Raw genomic sequence first — 16,794 nt, 5'->3', positions numbered from 1 at the left:
GACATGGATAGGGTAAATAAACAAGGTACTTTCTCTGGGGTGAGGGAGTCCAGAACGAGAGGGCATAGGTTTAGGGTGAGAGGGGAAAGATATAATAGGGACCTGAGGGGCAGCTGTTTCACACAATGGGTGGTGTGTGTATGGAATGAGCTGACAGAGGAAGTGGTGGAGACTGGTACAATTACTACATTTTAAAAGCAGCTGGACAGGTCAATGAATAGGAAGGGTTTAGAGGGATATGGGCCAAATACTGGCAAATGGGACTAGATTAGTTTAGGATATCTGGTCAGTATAGACTAGTTGGACTGAAGGGTCTGTTTCCACACTGTACATCTCTATGACATTTTGGTTCTAAATAAAAATCACCAGAGACACCTGGAGGTGATAGTTCACAACTACAAGCAGATATAGCTTTATTTTGTACTTGCTACCCGATGGAATGCCATGTAATATTTTGGGGGGTCACTCATAAGAGTGCCAGTATAAGTCTTAATGTTGCTCATCGATGTGTTGAATCTCTTGGAGGGGGAGGAACCTCTGGTGCTGACTAAGAACAGGGATGAAATGTCACATCAGAAGGCTGAAGGACTAATTCCCCACTATCTAAGAACCCCTGGTTAGAATAGAATAGAATCCCCATAGTGTTGAAACAGACCATTTGGCTCAACAGGTCCATATCAACTCGCTGAAGAGCATCCCACCCAGACTCATCCCCTTACCATATCCCTGCAACCCCTCTGGCTAATCCACCTAACTTACACATCCCCAGACACTGTGGGCAATATAGCATGGCCAATCCACCTAACCTAGGAGAAAGTGATCTCCAGCATCTGCAGACCTCAGAGTCGAAAAGTGCGGTGCTGGAAAAGCACAGCAAGTCTGGCAACATTTCAGGCATAAGCCCTTCATCAGGAGTCAGGAATTCCTGATGAAGGGCTCATGCCTGAAATGTCAGCTCTCTTGCTCTCCAACCCTTTCCAATTGCACACTTTTTGCCTCTAATCCACCTAACCTGCACATTTTTGGACAGTGGGAAGAAACAGGAGCACCCAGAGGAAACCCATACAGACATGTGGAAAATGTGCAAACTCCACACAGACAGGTGTCCAAGGCTGGAGGTGATCCCAGGTTCATGGCACTGTGAGGTAGCAGTGCTAACCACTGAACCACTATGCTGTCGTCCAATGACACTCCTGTTTCAGAATTGCAGCAGCTGGGATTTGTAACTCTAGCCTAGGCATTCCTTGTCCACCATATCTACTTTTCATATATAAGAAGCCATCAGACATATGTGGCGGGCAATGGATGGAATTCTTGGTTGCATTATGGACAATTAAGTTGAGTTTGTAAAGTGTATTCTGGGACGTTTCCTGAGGATCAAGCGATAATACATCCTAAGGATGTTATGAGTTCTTATGCATTCAGTCTTTTGAATTGGTCAGAGAGCAGCTAACTCCAAGTTAGCTATTCAGTTCTTAAACTTTTTCCACCCAATCTACATCCGCAACACTGCCCATGAATCGATTCAGACACTAAGGTACCTCTGCATCACCCCAGGGCAGTAATTTCTATAACATTTCTTTTCAGTGATCCAAGTTTTTTTTCACAATTGTATAGAAAGATCTTCTCTTCAGAAGTGACAACTTTGGGTCTTCAATGTATTAATTGTAAGACCGTGTTATCACAATATGCCTGGACTGTTTTAATGTTCTTCATCATACCAGCATGCAAGTCATTAAAAACTGCAAAATTGTCTGAAAGCTAGGGTGGAGCAATTCACTCTTTTGCTGTTCAATATCAATAGATACTCCTGAATTGGCTTCCTCCAAGATGCACAATAACAGATTCAAGGCAATGTTAAAGAATATTGGAAACTGGAGGGCCCCCTGCTTAAATGCCCAATTTTTATTGGTTTTGATTTTGGTTTTCCTCAATTACAGTCACAATCAATGTGTGTTTCTAGGTCATTCATTAATTGTATGAATGTTTTAGGGAGACAAATTACTAATAAGGCACTAATGAGTCTATGTCCTTCTGAGTCAAATGCCTTTACAAGGTCAACAAAAATACAAGGTTCTTTCTATTCTGTTTGGTATCTTTAACAATGTTCTCCAGTGTTGTGATGTTGTCACTACATCCTGGGGTTACCAGTGATGTTCCTCCAGTTATCAATGTTTCTCAGACCTTTTGCATCTTCTGCTTTTTGAATCAGACCAGCCTGAATCTTTTTTTAGGGAGTTCAGGATGGTGCTGGTTTTTAACCACAGGGCAAAGTGTTGGGGCAAACATCTGGCATTCCCATTGTGAATATTTTTGAATATCCCCTAATTTCAATCCATCTGGACCAGTTGCACTCTGGGTCTATCTCCATGATGGCTGAGTTGACCTCTTGTTCTCTATGGGACACACCAACTGGATGTCATCCCTTTGACTGGAGTATTTTGTAAATTTATCAAGATTTCCCTTGTTGTTCACCACTGACCAGATTGTACTTAAATTGTGCTTGAGCTCCTCCTTCGAAAGGGGACATAATGTTATGGCTGCCATCCCCATAGTCTAGCGGGCTAGTCGATGCCTATTATGTTTATAAAGCAATTGAGCTTCTCTGAGCTGTGCCTTTTACTTGCCCATCCTTTCTTCACACCCATATTCTTTTTGTGTCCATATAGTTTTAATCTATCTTGAGATACGTTCTATTGGCCTGGGAGTAGTTTTGTGCTGTTCACCTCCATTCACTAGAAATGTTGTGGAAATGTTGGTGGTGGACAGGGTTGGACAATGTCCAAAAAGAAATCACATACCAGGTTATAGTCTGACAGGCTTCTATGAAAACACGAGCTTTCAAAACTCTGCTCCTTCCTCAGGCGTAGTATGAGAGAGAGAAGGAATACTGACACAGAATTTATAAGCAGCAAAGGTAGCTACCCTAAAACTGATAACCTTCTGTTGAATCTTGAAGCAGTTAGAAAAGAGACACCAGTTTCTATTATTTAAAATGCAAAATCCAAATTTTTTTCAAATCACTGTCCTGAGATAATTAAAAGTTTTATCAGTGTATACAAAGCTGATATCTCAGGTCAGACAATACATCTTAGGTGTGAGGCCATGCTTAGACTCCATCTGTGTTTTAAACTGGAAACAGGTTTTTTTTAAAACAATAAAACTTATTGTGTAGTTGCAGATATATTCAATCTTGTTCAAAAAGTAAAACCAGCCTGATTCCAGTACAATGTATACAATACATTGTCCCAAGATGAAGGTTTTATGAATGACTTGAAAGAAATCTGGACTTCGCATTTTAATCAATAGAAACTGATGTCTCTTTTCTAATGGAATAAAGATTCAATAGGGGGCAGCCAGTTTTAGGGAGCTACCATTCTGCTAATAAATTTGTTGGTATTCCTTCCCCCTCTCATAATATGCCTGTTGGATTATAACCTGGTGTTAAGTCATTAGAAAGTCAATGACTGGTCCATAAGACTTAACCCCTGCACTCTGACTTTGGGATCACCCTGCTTATTTAATATTTCTTCATGCTGGATTGTTTGATTGTCATCATCACAATTTTTGGGATTACAGGCCAGATGTCATATGATCCTTTTTCGTTTATTGGGTGACCTTCTCCAGCTTAGTCAAATGGACCGATGTCCATAGCGTTGTCTTCAGTCTTGTCGGGGGTTGGTAGTTGTGCTACCACGCTGATTCCCTGCAACACGCTGCATTTGTCAGAAATTTGCTTGGGTGTTTTTGTGGTAAGGAAGCTGGCGATCTCTTTATTTATAAATGAGCATCCAGCATATTGCTGTTCCAGTTGATGGAGAAGATGTGTTTCTCAACGAGAATATTAACTCTCATTTGGAGCATGAGAAGGCCCTGACTTGTTTGGCAGGTCCTCCATCTTTGCACTTAGCATGTGGTATTTTCTACTCTTGTCACCACATCTTAGTGACATGGGCTATTTGTCACTTGACATTCCTCCTGCTGTGCTAGGTATTCCTCCAGATGGTAACGGTAGGGTGCTAGGGAGTATTGTCAAGATTAGAGTAGTGCTGGAAATGCACATCAGGTCAGGCAGCATCCAAGGTGCAGGAAAATCGATGTTTCGGGCAGGAGCCCTTCATCAGGAGGTATTGGGGAGTGTTGCTGAACAGAGACCTTGGGGTGCAGGTTGATACTTCCTTGGAAGAGGAGTCACAAGTAGACAAGGTAGTGAATACAGTGAAGGTTCCACTTTTTGGGACCCTCCAACCACGCAGCATCAATGAGGACTTTACCAGTTTCCTCATTTCCCCTCCCCCCACCTTATCCCACATCCAACCTTTCAACTCGGCACCGCCCTCATGACCTGTCCTACCTGTCCATCTTCTTTCCCATGTGTCTGCTCTACCCTTCTCTCCGACCCATCACCATTACCCCACCTCCATCTACCTATCACATTTTCAACTACCTTCCCCAGCCCCACCTCCCTCCCCCTTCCATTTCTCTTCACCCCCTCTGCTCACAAGCCTCATTCCTGAAGAAGGCCTCTTGCCCGAAACGTTGATTCTCCTGCTCATCGGATACAGCCTGACCTGCTTTGCTTTTAGAATACCACCCTCTTGACTTGGTGGTGAAGGTGGCGTTTGATACTCTTGCTTTTATCGGTGAATGCATTGAGTATTGGAGTTGGAAGGTCATGTTCCGGCTGTACGAGACATTGGTTCGCCCTCTTTTGAAATAATGTTCAATTCTGGTATCCCTTCTACAGGAAAGATGTTGTTAACCTTGGAAGGATTCAGAGAAGATTTACAAGGATGTTGCCAGGTTTGGAGGGTTTGAGCTATGGGGAAGAGGCTGAATAGGCTGTTGCTATTTTCCCTGCAGCAATGAAGGCTGAAGGGTGACCTTATGTAAGTTTATAAAGTCATAAGGGATATTGATAGGGTGAATAGCCAAGGTCGTTAACCCAGCATAGGGGTGTCCAAAACTAGACAACATAGGTTTAACATAAGAGGGGAAAGATCTAAAAGGGACTTTTCATGCAGTTCGTGCATGGTATTAGTTACTACAGGAAGTGATGGAGGCTGGTACAATTATGATATATGTTGAAAATGTGTTGCTGGAAAAGCGCAGCAGGTCAGGCAGCATCCAAGGAACAGGAGAATCGACGTTTCAGGCATAAGCTCTTCTTCAAGAATTCCTGAAGAAGGGCTTATTCCCGAAACGTCGATTCTCCTGTTCCTTGGATGGTGCCTGACCTGCTGTGCTTTTCCAGCAACACATTTTCAGCTCTGATCTCCAGCATCTGCAGTCCTCACTTTCTCCACAATTATGATATATAAAAGGCATCCCGAGTCGTATATTAATAGGAAGGATTGACAACGATATGGACTAAATGTTGGCAAACAGGATTAGACTCTATAACTTGGAGTACTTTGTTGAATGTTCTTAAGCTGATGTTTTTCATCCATATGGACATGAGAAGTGCCTAATGTCAAAATAATCCATCAGTAGCGTAGTGTATCTTAGCTTTATTAATAGCAGTTTTTTCATATCAGTTCAATGAGGACTGGTTCCATGTAGGTGGTCATATTGGCTGTTTCATTGCTGAGAATATTGCCAACCCCTTTCAATTGAAGTTACCCTTCCCAATTCCTTGAAATAGAAGATGTGTGTTTTGATGGTGTTGTTAATCTCTGTTGTGGGCTGCCTAAACATATTTTACCATCATGTGTTTGGCTGTATCTACTGGAACTCCTGATCCTCCTGACCTGACTCCCGGATCAGGCCTGCATAGGAATGCACCACAGTCTTATGGGTCTCAATTCCATTTCTTCTGTCTGTGTAGAGGCAGACCTCTTGCCAGCACTGAGTCTTGTTGGAACTTGTATGGCATCAGCATTTTTCACACCACGCTACCACATTCACACCCATGGGAAGGTTTTTTTAAAATCAGATACATCCCACCAGGATGCGTGGGCTATTCAAACCCTTCATATGCTGTGCTTTTGACAGTGACAACTCACACTGCTTGGTGTCCTCCTCCACGTGCACACAATTGCCTCATGATTTTTCTAGGTCTCTTGGTCGGCTAGTTTCACTGCTGTTTCTGGCAACCCCAATGGGGATGCATGACTGTCATTGTGGTAGATAAAATCACAGCAAAACTACCACAGGTAATCAGTGAGGTGAGGCTTCCATGAGAGACCCATCCTGAAGAGTCATAGTTACTCATAGTTAATGGAGTGTCACCTACTCCCATAATTAAGATGTATCTTACTTGCTATATGCAATAGTGCATCTCAGTGGACAGAATCGATATTGAAAATGTATATGTGGAAGACTAGAGGTTAACATCAGGAAGGCAGGTGAAGCTTAAACAAAACTGGTGTTGGAGAAACTCAAAGGGAGAAAAACAGATTTAACATTTTTGAGTCAGAATTGAAAATAGCTGGGAAAGGGTGGCATTTGTGCTAATGACAAGAGTAGAAAGAGTGGGGCCCAGACACACAGAAAGAGACACAGAAGGGATAGGTAATCAAAGACGTTGCCGATCTTGGCTAGCTAGGTAGGGTGTTAACACAAAAAATGTAAATGACAGCAAATTGAACCATTCTAAAAGAACTGATATTTTAGAAACTATTATCTAATCAACAAACTAATTCTCAATTCAAAATTACTTAATGTAAGCTTGGACAGAATTCTAAAATATTAACTTTAATTACACTAATGACAAAGTTTAATTAGAGCACAAAATTAATTTACAATATTAGCATTTATTCAAATTAAAATCTAAACATTTGAATGTAAAATTGATCACTACCTCTCTGTTTTGAGTGGTTTCTGAGGAAACATTTGACAGGTTGGCATAATTTGAACTGCATACCTAGTTCATTAATTAAAAACAGACAGTAATTTCATAACAAGTCAACACTCAAACCATCAACTATTTCCACTAAATGTGGATTGAATAGATTATAGATTCTCTACATATGCTTCATGTATCATCTCCCTCACTAATAAAAGCCTTGTTTTGGCTAGTGTGCACAGTACATTAGTGGATAACTGTGCCAAAGCATGACGCTGATGCCATAATTTCTGACAAAAGGCTGTTTGCTTAAAAGGGACAAGATCAGTAATGGACAGCTGTTTTTCAATGAAATAGCAGAAAAAAACGAAATCCGATGCAAAAAATCTCTTTTTACTCTTGTATAACCCTAATGAAACCTTTACAATGCTGCAAAGGTTCGGACACGTGATCCAGACCACAGCATTAGGAAGGTGGGACTTTTTTGTTTTGTAGCTATCCCAAAGCTGAGTTTGTAATGAAGAATGCTTGTACTTGATGTTTTATAACAGTAATTTCATACAGGAACACCTTGAAAGCTCAGTGCAAGGTCCAGGAGTTCTCTTCCCAATGCCTCTTGATTCCCTCCATGGCTGAACTCTTTGGATAGCTCTCTGAAGGTACTGCAGATCCGCCTTGATTTAATATCTTGCCTGTTTATGCCATGTTTCCATGTATATCGTGCTTCTCCATATAAAGCAATTAAAGATCTCCTTGGCAAATGTATGGCTACCTCTACGTCTTTGTAAGGGACATGGCTTTGACAGGTGTCACTAGTGATTTTCACACTACAGTTATCCGTGCGAAGAACTTGAGTATTATCATCATGGAAATTACAAAGGCTCTCTGAATGATCAGTTACTGGATCACAGGACTGTGCATTGCACACCATATTATGATGTAGCTGGATGAGATCCTCTGAGTCACAAGACATTGATAATATAGTTTCAGACAACAGGTTAAGGCTGACCAAACGCTCACCCCATAACCACCAGTCATCAAAGTGTGAGTCAATGGAAGAGCCACGTTCCGGTCTATAATCCAGGTTACATTGCTCCACAGGCAGAAAGCTTTTCAACACAGGATACTGTATCATTCGGTTTAGGAGGAAATGGCTGAAGCATGGTAGGCCACTGAAGCTTCCCACTTTCAACTTGTGCTTTTTAAAATTCACCTTTGGACCATAGTCCTGCATATTGACAAAGGAAAAAATACGTAATAATATACTAAGACCTAAGAAAATTATCTATGCATTGTTAGCAATTACTAAGTATTTCTAAATGTGAAAACTTTTTTTAGAAAACGTTTTGAAAGAGCAAAGAAAATAGCAAAGCCAATTTTGAAAGTTTTAATATCACAGGAAACAATACAAAGCAGGTTTACTTAACTTTCTGAGATAAGGCACTGTATCTTCCACTTGGGGATATACAAAGTATTGTAGAGTAAATAATTGATGTAGAGGGTGTGCTGCAGTGTTGGAAAAACAATCTTTCGGTTGAGACAGGAAACTGCTATTTGTTCTCTCAGGTGGTTGTGAAAGTACCAGCGTTCTTATCCTGTGGACAGCAGAAGAGTTCTGCCAGTTTTGCCATTTAACCCTCAATCAGTCTCTCAAAAAGGAAACTGCCTATTGTGATTATTGGTTTTTTTTTTGGCTGTCCCCTTTCCCTAAATTCCAACAGTAGCAACACTTCAAAGATAATTGAGCAGAACTTTGGAAAGGAGAAAGTGAGGACTGCAGATGCTGGAGATCAGCTGGGGCCCATGCGGGTGCCCATGGCTACTCCTTTGGTTTGGAGGAAGTGGGAGGATTGGAAAGAGAAATTGGCTGGAAAAGCGCAGCAGGTCAGGCAGTATCCAAGGAACAGGAGATGCAGCAGGTCAAGCAACATCCAGCAGGTTAGGATAAAAGGTAGGGAGGAGGGACTTGGGGGAGGGACGTTGGAAATGCGATAGGTGAGCAGGTTAGGATGCCTGCCTCTTAAGATATGTGGAACAGTCCATCTTCCGCAGCTACACTGGCACCACCCCCCACCTTTTCCTCTGCTACATCGATGACTGACTGTATCGGCGCTGCCTCGTGCTCCCAATAGGAGGTTGAACAGTTCATCCACTTTACCAACACCTTCCACCCTGACCTCAAATTTACCTGGACCGTCTCCGACTCCTCCCTCCCCTTCCTAGACCTTTCCATTTCTATCTTGGGCGACCGAATCAACAAGGACATTTACTATAAACCAACCGACTCCCACAGCTACCTAGACTACACCTCCTCCCACCCTGCCCCCTGTAAAAACACCATCCCATATTCCAAATTCCTTTGTCTCCACCACAGCTGCTCCCAGGAGGACCAGTTCCAATACCGTACAACCCAGATGGCCTCCTTCAAAGACCGCAAATTCCCCCTAGATGTGATCGACGATGCCCTCCACCGCATCTCCTCCACTTCCTGCTCCTCCGCCCTTGAACCCCGCCCCTCCAATCGCCACCAGGACAGAACCTCACTGGTCCTCACCTACCACCCCACCAACCTCCATATACAGCGTATCATCCGCCGTCATTTCCGCCACCTCCAAACGGACCCCACCACCAGGGATATATTTCCCTCCACTCCCCTCCCCTCCCCACCCCTATCAGCGTTCCGAAAAGACCACTCCGTCCGTGACTCCCTCGTCAGGTCCACACCCCCCACCAACCCAACCTCCACTCCCGGCACCTTCCCCTGCAACCGCAAGAAATGCAAAACTTGCGCCCACACCTTCCCCCTTACTTCCCTCCAAGGCCCCAAGGGATACTTCCATATCTACCACAAATTCACCTGCACCTCCACACACATCATTTATTGCATCCGCTGCACCCGATGTGGCCTCCTCTATACTGGGGAGACAGGCCGCCTACTTGTGGAACGTTTCAGAGAACACCTCTGGGACATCCGGACCAACCAACCCAACCACCCCGTAGCTCAACACTTCAACTCCCCCTCCCACTCCACCAAGGACATGCAGGTCCTTGGACTCCTCCATCGCCAGACCATAGCAACACGACGGTTGGAGGAAAAGCGCCTCATCTTTCGCCTAGGAATACTACAACCACAAGGGATGAACTCAGCTTTCTCCAGTTTCCTCATTTTCCCCTTCCCCCACCTTGTCTCAGTCAAATCCCTTGAACTCAGCACCACCTTCCTAACCTGCAATCTTCTTCCTGACCTCTCCGCCCCCCACCCCACTCCGGCCTATCACCCTCACCTTGACCTCCTTCCACCTATCGCATTCCCAACACCCCTCCCCCAAGTCCCTCCTCCCTACCTTTTATCTTAGTCTGCTGGACACACTTTCCTCATTCCTGAGGAAGGGCTTATGCCCGAAACGTTGATTCTCCTGTTCCTTGGATGTTGCCTGACCTGCGCTTTTCCAGCCACACATTTTCAGCTCAGTACTTTGGAAAGGCCTGATGATGCAAATTTTACAAAGAAAATGCAAAATATTTCAGTTTATGGCAATCATGATGATATCAGAAATGCAACCTTGCTAAACTAACTGCAGATTGCCTCACTTTCCTGATTAACTAGTCAGACTTGCATACTAATGTTCATTAGACCACACAATGAGCTATTCATTAAACCCTCTTTTTCAAACAAAAAATTGCCCATGCAAGATTACTTTGGGTTTGCTCTGATAAGGAAGTCAAATATGACTTGTACAAATCGATTCCGGAATGAAGTTACCTATAATGTTAAACAGTAATACTGAAGGATATAGATTACATTCGAAATAACTGGAATTTGTTTAAGGTTGTGCGTCTTAGTGGCATTTGCTTATTGCTGCCAATCTCAAGAACTCCCTCAACTCTTAATTGTTCAAACAAAAAATATTCACAAAACAGAAAAGTGAAAACTCAAGGGAATGCTTCCAGTTAGTTGATGCGGTGTTCAACATCACATCCCATGAGATTGAAGAAATTACAGAACACAGGAAAAAAACTCCAAACCAGGAAACGTGGAAAGATCAGTCTAAATACAAGTGCATATTTTCTTTTAGAGTTGGTAGCAGAATACCTTAATCCAAAGTTTGATTTGTATTAGTGATCAGTTTGAAATGCAAGACTATATTGCCATTCAGGTATTTGGGACTCCCCTATTAGTTCTTAGTGTAATGGGAGGTATTACACAGGCTGGTCTGAGCTACGCTGAATCTGTCATAAGTTAACACATCATATTGAGATTCATACAAAAAAATGCTGTCAAGCTGAATATATAAACAATGTTCTAATACTGACCCATACATAGCATTTTTTTAATGCACCAGGAAAACCTACCTGTTTCTTGCGTCCAGATTGTGAAGGCTTCCATTCATCATTATCCATCAGGTTCACCAGCTTGGTTTCCTCCTCTTCATTTACAAAATCATCTAATAAAAATACTCCAGGAAATGGAAAAGTCCAGCCACTTAAACTAGAGTCATCATTCCCAATTGCTAAGCCCAATGTAGGATGATAAGTAAAATGGTACTTCCTCTGGGGAAAGAGAATTTGATAACCATTTGATTCAATTCCTTAGAATATTAATTATTTAACACGCAAGCATGGCAGGTAAATGAGTTATTTCATAAACATGCAAGACAATAGAAGAGGAAAGACTTTGAAAGTTTTAGCACAAGGAAAAAAACCCAAACATTTTAGAGTTGATATAATGAGACAAGACATAATGTATAGGCAAGCAGGAGGCTAGAAGAACACAGCAAGCCAGGCAGCACCAGGACGTGGAGAAGTCAACGTTTCGTGTGTAACCGTTCTTCAGTACTGGAGGGTGGGTATAGTGGGAGCTACAGATAAAGCGGGGGGGGGGGGGGGGGGGGGGGGGGGGTGCTGTAGTGGGGATAAGTGAAGACCGGTAGAGGATACGACCTGGTTGGTCAATGGGAGGAATGAATCTGGTTGGTGAAAGGGAGTCAGGGGATAGGAAGGGAGCAAAATGGTCCAAATATTGTGTCTCTATCAGCTGCTTTGTTTCCTAGAGTTGCTTAGCAGGGAGCAAATGTTGGTGGTTGTGTTCTACTGGGAAAATACCAATTTATAAATAAATTGTAGAAAATATTGTGCAGAATATCTAAGGCCCTTAAAGGAGTGGCATGTTTCTTTGCTCAATAGAAATAAATTAGTAACATTTTTATGTCACGGCCAATGACCTATTTTAAAGTGAAGTCAGCAGTGCTATGACTTCAGCAGAATAAATATTTGCCATTTGATCCACAAGATCATACAAATTAGGAACATAATTAGGTTTGAACCTGCTCCACTATTTAATAGGATCCGACAATCTTTACGGTCCATTTTCCTACGTTTAAGTCTTGAATATTTTTAACAATCCAGTATGTACAGTCCTCCACTTTAAAAAAATTAACTAATTCAATACCCTCAGCGAAAAAATTCCTCATATCAATCTTGAATGGGCAACCCCTTACTCTAAGTATACACTGGTCCTACTCTCCCACAGGAGGGAACAACCTTTTGGCAACTACACTGTCAAGCCTATTATGTTTCAATAAAATTGCTTCTCATTCTCCTAAATTCTAAAAAAGTACAAGCCCTATCTATTCAATGTTTCCTCCAAAGAGGAAGAAAATCCTCCAAACCAGTGTTGCCCATCTGGGGTAAAGATTAGGATTTTTTTCTCTTTCTGATGGTTGTGTAGTTTTGGAATTCTCAGAAGGCAGGTCAGTGAATCTTTTTAAGGTAGTAGATATATTTTTAATTAGGCAGGGGAATCAAAGATAGGTAGAAATATGAAATTCAAAACATAAACAGACTATCCGGCATCTTATTGAATGCTGCACAGGCATTAAGGGCTAAACACCGGCACAGTGACTAGCACTGCTGCCTCATAGCGCCAGAGACCCGGGTTCAATTCCCGCCTCAGGCAACTGTTTGGGTGGAGTTTGCACGTTCTCCCAGTGTCTGCGTGGGTTTCCTCCCACAGTCCATAGATATGCAGGTCAGGTGAATTGGCCATGCTAAATTGCCCATAGTGTTAGGTGAAGGGGTAAATGTAGGGGAACGGGTCTGGGTGGGTTGCTATTCGGAGGGTAGGTGTGGTTTTGTTGGGGCGAAGGGCCTGTTTCCACAATGTAAATAGTCTAATCTAACCTACTTCTGCATCAACTGCATGCTTGTACATACATCGGGCTGAATGCTCTCCTTCTGCACTGCAACAATACAAAGATTCCATTTTCTATCCCACCATAATTAACATCCATTCATCCTCCAGTCAGCAGCCTCCATCGGATTTATCAATTTCAAGATCCTCATATTGATTGTTGAATCCCTCCATGGCCCCTTTTAAATCTTGTCTTCCCTGTTCCTTCCATCAAAACGTGATACTCCTGTAAAATCACATCTTGAACTTCTTAGTGATAACCGTCAATTCTTGGAAACTTCTGTGCACGAAAGGACTTGCTCAAAGCAGCTTCCCACAATGGCCCATAATAGCATTTGTTACAGTGGCACAGACAGAAGAACACACGAATTAGGAGTAAGAGTGAAATTTGGATTGGGAAAGGATTTCCAGCTGACTGCTGGAAAGATTTGTTTTTAAATTTTCTTATTGGATTTCGAATATCTAATAACACATAAAACCAAAATTACATGGGAAATCTACAATCTTGGAGATGGATATACTCAACAGGTTCCGACATCACTTTTGAAGAAAGGAGGAGTTACAGTTTGGGGGGTTTATAGCTGTGGATGTTGAAGTATCTCTGTTTCTACACTGTTTTTTTTAAATAGATATTTTTATTAGAAATTTAACATTTTTACAAGTTAACAAAAATAAACAAAACTCTCATTGATATACAATTAAATCAAATATACAATAGCCAATATTTAACAAAAGAAAAAAAATACCAAAAAAGAAAAAAAACCTCAACTTTCTACTAATCTAACCTACAACTAACCAGAGTGTATATTTAAATCTCTTACATGCTCGGAATGTGTTAACATCAAATGTAATAAAAGCCGTATTCGTGTGGGATTCCTCTCCTAAGAGGCCCCGGACCAGCCAGGTTTGTAATCTCAATTAAATAAAAGCCCTCGTTAGGAGAACCGAAATATCTGTATTTATGCAATTCAAGAAGGGCTGCCATATTTTATAAAATAATTCGGTCTTTCGGTGCACCATATTTGTAAGGAATACACTGTTTGTTTAAACAACCGGTTATCAGCTGTTCCCGGAGTGGAGGTGAACTCTTACCCGCTGGCACTTCGTGACCGCTTCAATCCCACCCCGCTCACAGACCAGGCACGAACGGACCCCTTTGCAACCGCAGCCAGGCGGGCCGCTGCTCTGCACGGACATGCCCAAGGCCAGAGGCCTGCACCGACAGGAGCAGCCTTCACACGGGATCGTAGCTAGGCGCCCTACGACCGGGGGTGAACAGTCCCTACTCCCACCCCGTGAGAATGCGCACGCGCGAGCGCCAACCGCCGGTCACGACGGGCTCTCCGCTGACAGACTCGCTCAGAATTCGCATGCGCAGATGCCGACCCGCCCCTGAAACTATCCCCCCAAAACGCGCATGCGCGGGCCCTCAACGGGCCGCTGGTGAACTATCCCCGATACTCCGTCAAAACGCGCCTGCCAACCGCCGACTGTAGGGCGCGAGCATTTGTTGTGAGCGCGCCCGGCTTAAATTTGGCGGGAAACCCTGGAACCTGGTAACGGCGACGGGAAAGAGTTGGTATTTAATGCTGCCTGCTTGGGCTAAGTGTTGTGAAATGTGCTGACTGTAAACTTTGTGCAGAGCCCGATTTGTGGGTTTAACAAGAGAGTGGGGGCGGGCGGGCTCTGGGCCTGAGGATGACAGAATCGTGGTAACAGCGGTGAAGAAAACAGACTTACATTTGTATAACGCCGTGCGCGCCTATTATCTCTGGGGCGTAATCGCTGCCGAGAAAAGCTTCGCCGAGCATGAGCCCACAGACAGCAACGTGACAATAACCTTTTCAAAAGGTGCAACTCACACGTGAAGGCAAGGAGTACAGTTTTAATGGGCCTAGATTTGCGACCACTCCATCAAAACTCCCCGTTAATGTTAGATAAAACCGAAACAACCTCTGACCAGCTAATGAGTGGGCACTTAGGTGCCGGCCGAGTCTCAATGTGGAAGTGTGGCTTAGGAAGAACTTTTGAAAGACAGTACAAGTTTAAGAGAGGTGTAGAAGTAAAGGGAGCTGAGTGTACATGATCACATCATTTAACAGTGGTAGGACAGGTAGAGAAAGCAGTAAGAAAGATATTTCTCGCCTTTATTCATAGGGACGTAGAATACCAGAGCGAGGGCATGTTCAATTTGGAGAAGACACTTGCTGGAGTATTATGTACAGTTCAGTTATGTACAATATTGGAAGGATTCGAAGAATGAGGAACTTCAGTTCTGAGGGTGGATTGAAGAAGTTGGGACTGTTCTCCTTAGAGAGAAGAAGGTTGAGGAGATTTGATAGGACTCTCAAACACATTAGTAGGTTGGATAGAGTAGACAGGAGAAGCTTTCCACTTGTAAAAGGAACAAGATTTAGAGATCTGTCAAAGAAGCAAGGGTAATGTGAGGAAAAATGTTTTTACTCTAAGTAGCTAGGGTGTGGAATTCATTGCTTGGAAGTGTGGTGGAGGCAAGTACAGTTGGTACATTGAAGAGGGTGGTGCATATTTACATAATTTTTAAGGGTATACAAAAAAAAGCAGGAGATTGGCACTAGGTAATGATGCTCATTTAATGAGCTGGTACAGCCATGATGGGCCAAAAGGCCTCTGTGCCACAACACTTGTAGTAAGTGGTGAAATATGTTGTCAGTGAAGCTTTTTATTGCCATAGGAAATGCTGTTGTACTCTTCACAGTTGAAACCTGCACAGGCATCACTGTTAAGATGTAAATTTTAGGTTAATTACTGAAGATCTGATGGAAAAATCTCAAGCTTACTTCAGTAAGGGGTAAGCACGTTGTCAGTGCTATTAAGTCACTCTTCCTACTAAAGAACCTCTGGTTCTGATAACTAACTTTGAGTTGAAGTCTCATTCCAACAAGTAAAATTGACATTGCAGATTGTTGTAAACATGAAAATAATTTAAAGTCTTGTTTATGGTCATCTTTATCGAATTTGTATGAGCCAATTTATTTCCATTTGAATTGAATAATTTCCTCACTGTTTACTTGCAGAGAGTGGAAAATTCGAAAGGACCTGAGAGGCAACTTTTTCACATACAGGGTGATTCATATAGAATGTAGAATAGTCCAGCACATTACAGGCCCTTTGGCCCTCAATGTTGTGCTGACCGTTTATCCTACTCTAAGATCAAACTAACCTACATACCCTTCATTTTACTATCCTCTATGTGCCTATCCAAGAGTGGCTTAAATGTCCCTTAACTGTCAGAGGAAGTGGTAGATGCCGACACAGTCACAACATTTATAACACATTTGGGCAAGTATCTGAAGAGGAAGGATTTAGAGAGATACTGGCCAAATGCAGGCAAGTGGGGCTAGTTTAGTTTGGGAAACTTGGTCAACATGTACGAATTGGATTGAAGGGTTTGTTTTCGTTCTGAATGACAGTATGACACTGACTCTATAATTCTTGAAAAATTCAGTCTGTGGGAAACTATATGCAAAAAAAAAACCCAAAAACATCTGTTACTCAGGAAATCCTGTGTTGTTTGATGAGCTGAAAAATGAGACTTCCAAAGTCCTAAATCCCTCCATACTGAGCTGTAGTGTCAAATAGAATTTTATGCTCAAGTCTCTGAAATGGGGCACACCACATTCTCACCAGAGTGCTGTGACTGAGCCACAGCTGACAACCTTTATTAATCATTTAGATTATTCATATTAAGCACATTTATTGCAATTTAACTGTGATGTTGCCTGTCTGCAAAAAGGAAAGAACACTCTCTCATTATAATACTTACATAAATATGAAC

At 42.5% G+C, this 16,794-nt stretch overlaps 2 protein-coding genes across 13 annotated transcripts in view; one reads left to right on the top strand and one right to left on the bottom strand.

Moving 5' to 3' along the window:
* Positions 1 to 6,680: 6,680 nt before the first annotated feature.
* alkbh4 (alkB homolog 4, lysine demthylase) lies at positions 6,681 to 14,291 on the bottom strand. 2 transcript variants are annotated; one of them, XM_072589399.1, is made up of 4 exons: positions 14,070 to 14,175; positions 13,001 to 13,203; positions 11,141 to 11,338; positions 6,681 to 8,015 (listed from the first exon to the last, which is right to left on the bottom strand). In XM_072589399.1, exons 3-4 carry the CDS (start codon positions 11,186 to 11,188, stop codon positions 7,344 to 7,346), a joined length of 720 nt encoding a protein of 239 aa, XP_072445500.1. In that variant the 5' UTR covers positions 11,189 to 11,338; positions 13,001 to 13,203; positions 14,070 to 14,175; the 3' UTR covers positions 6,681 to 7,343. The 2 variants fall into 2 exon arrangements, with proteins under 2 accessions (XP_072445500.1, XP_072445498.1); XM_072589397.1 differs by lacking the exon at positions 13,001 to 13,203 and having other exon boundaries at positions 14,070 to 14,291.
* Positions 14,292 to 14,389: 98 nt separating this feature from the next.
* The window catches only part of lrwd1 (leucine-rich repeats and WD repeat domain containing 1), a 56,152-nt gene continuing 53,747 nt past the window's right edge, over positions 14,390 to 16,794 (top strand). For 6 of the 11 annotated variants that reach the window (XR_011963288.1, XR_011963289.1, XM_072589386.1 and 3 more), the window contains exon 1: positions 14,411 to 14,847. The gene's annotated coding sequence lies outside the window, so the exon portion shown is untranslated. Of the gene's footprint in view, positions 14,848 to 16,794 lie in introns of all 11 variants that reach the window. The other 5 variants (XM_072589392.1, XM_072589388.1, XM_072589390.1 and 2 more) reach the window with 4 other exon arrangements.

The sequence above is a fragment of the Chiloscyllium punctatum genome, chromosome 19 (assembly GCF_047496795.1).
Source record: "Chiloscyllium punctatum isolate Juve2018m chromosome 19, sChiPun1.3, whole genome shotgun sequence".
NCBI classification, from domain to species: domain Eukaryota; kingdom Metazoa; phylum Chordata; class Chondrichthyes; order Orectolobiformes; family Hemiscylliidae; genus Chiloscyllium; species Chiloscyllium punctatum.
Note: the sequence above shows the minus strand (reverse complement) of the source record. Positions and strands in the feature narration are given on the sequence as shown.

Excerpts from the sequence above, each read along its gene's own strand:
- alkbh4 (XM_072589397.1), bottom strand. The coding sequence starts at position 14,174 with ATGTCCGTGCAGAGCAGCGGCCCGCCTGGCTGCGGTTGCAAAGGGGTC. Across the intron at positions 11,339-14,069 it reads CGGTCACGAAGTGCCAGCGG|AGGAAGTACCATTTTACTTA; the intron begins GTAAGAGTTCAC and ends CTCTTTCCCCAG. Across the intron at positions 8,016-11,140 it reads AATCTGGACGCAAGAAACAG|GACTATGGTCCAAAGGTGAA; the intron begins GTAGGTTTTCCT and ends GTCAATATGCAG.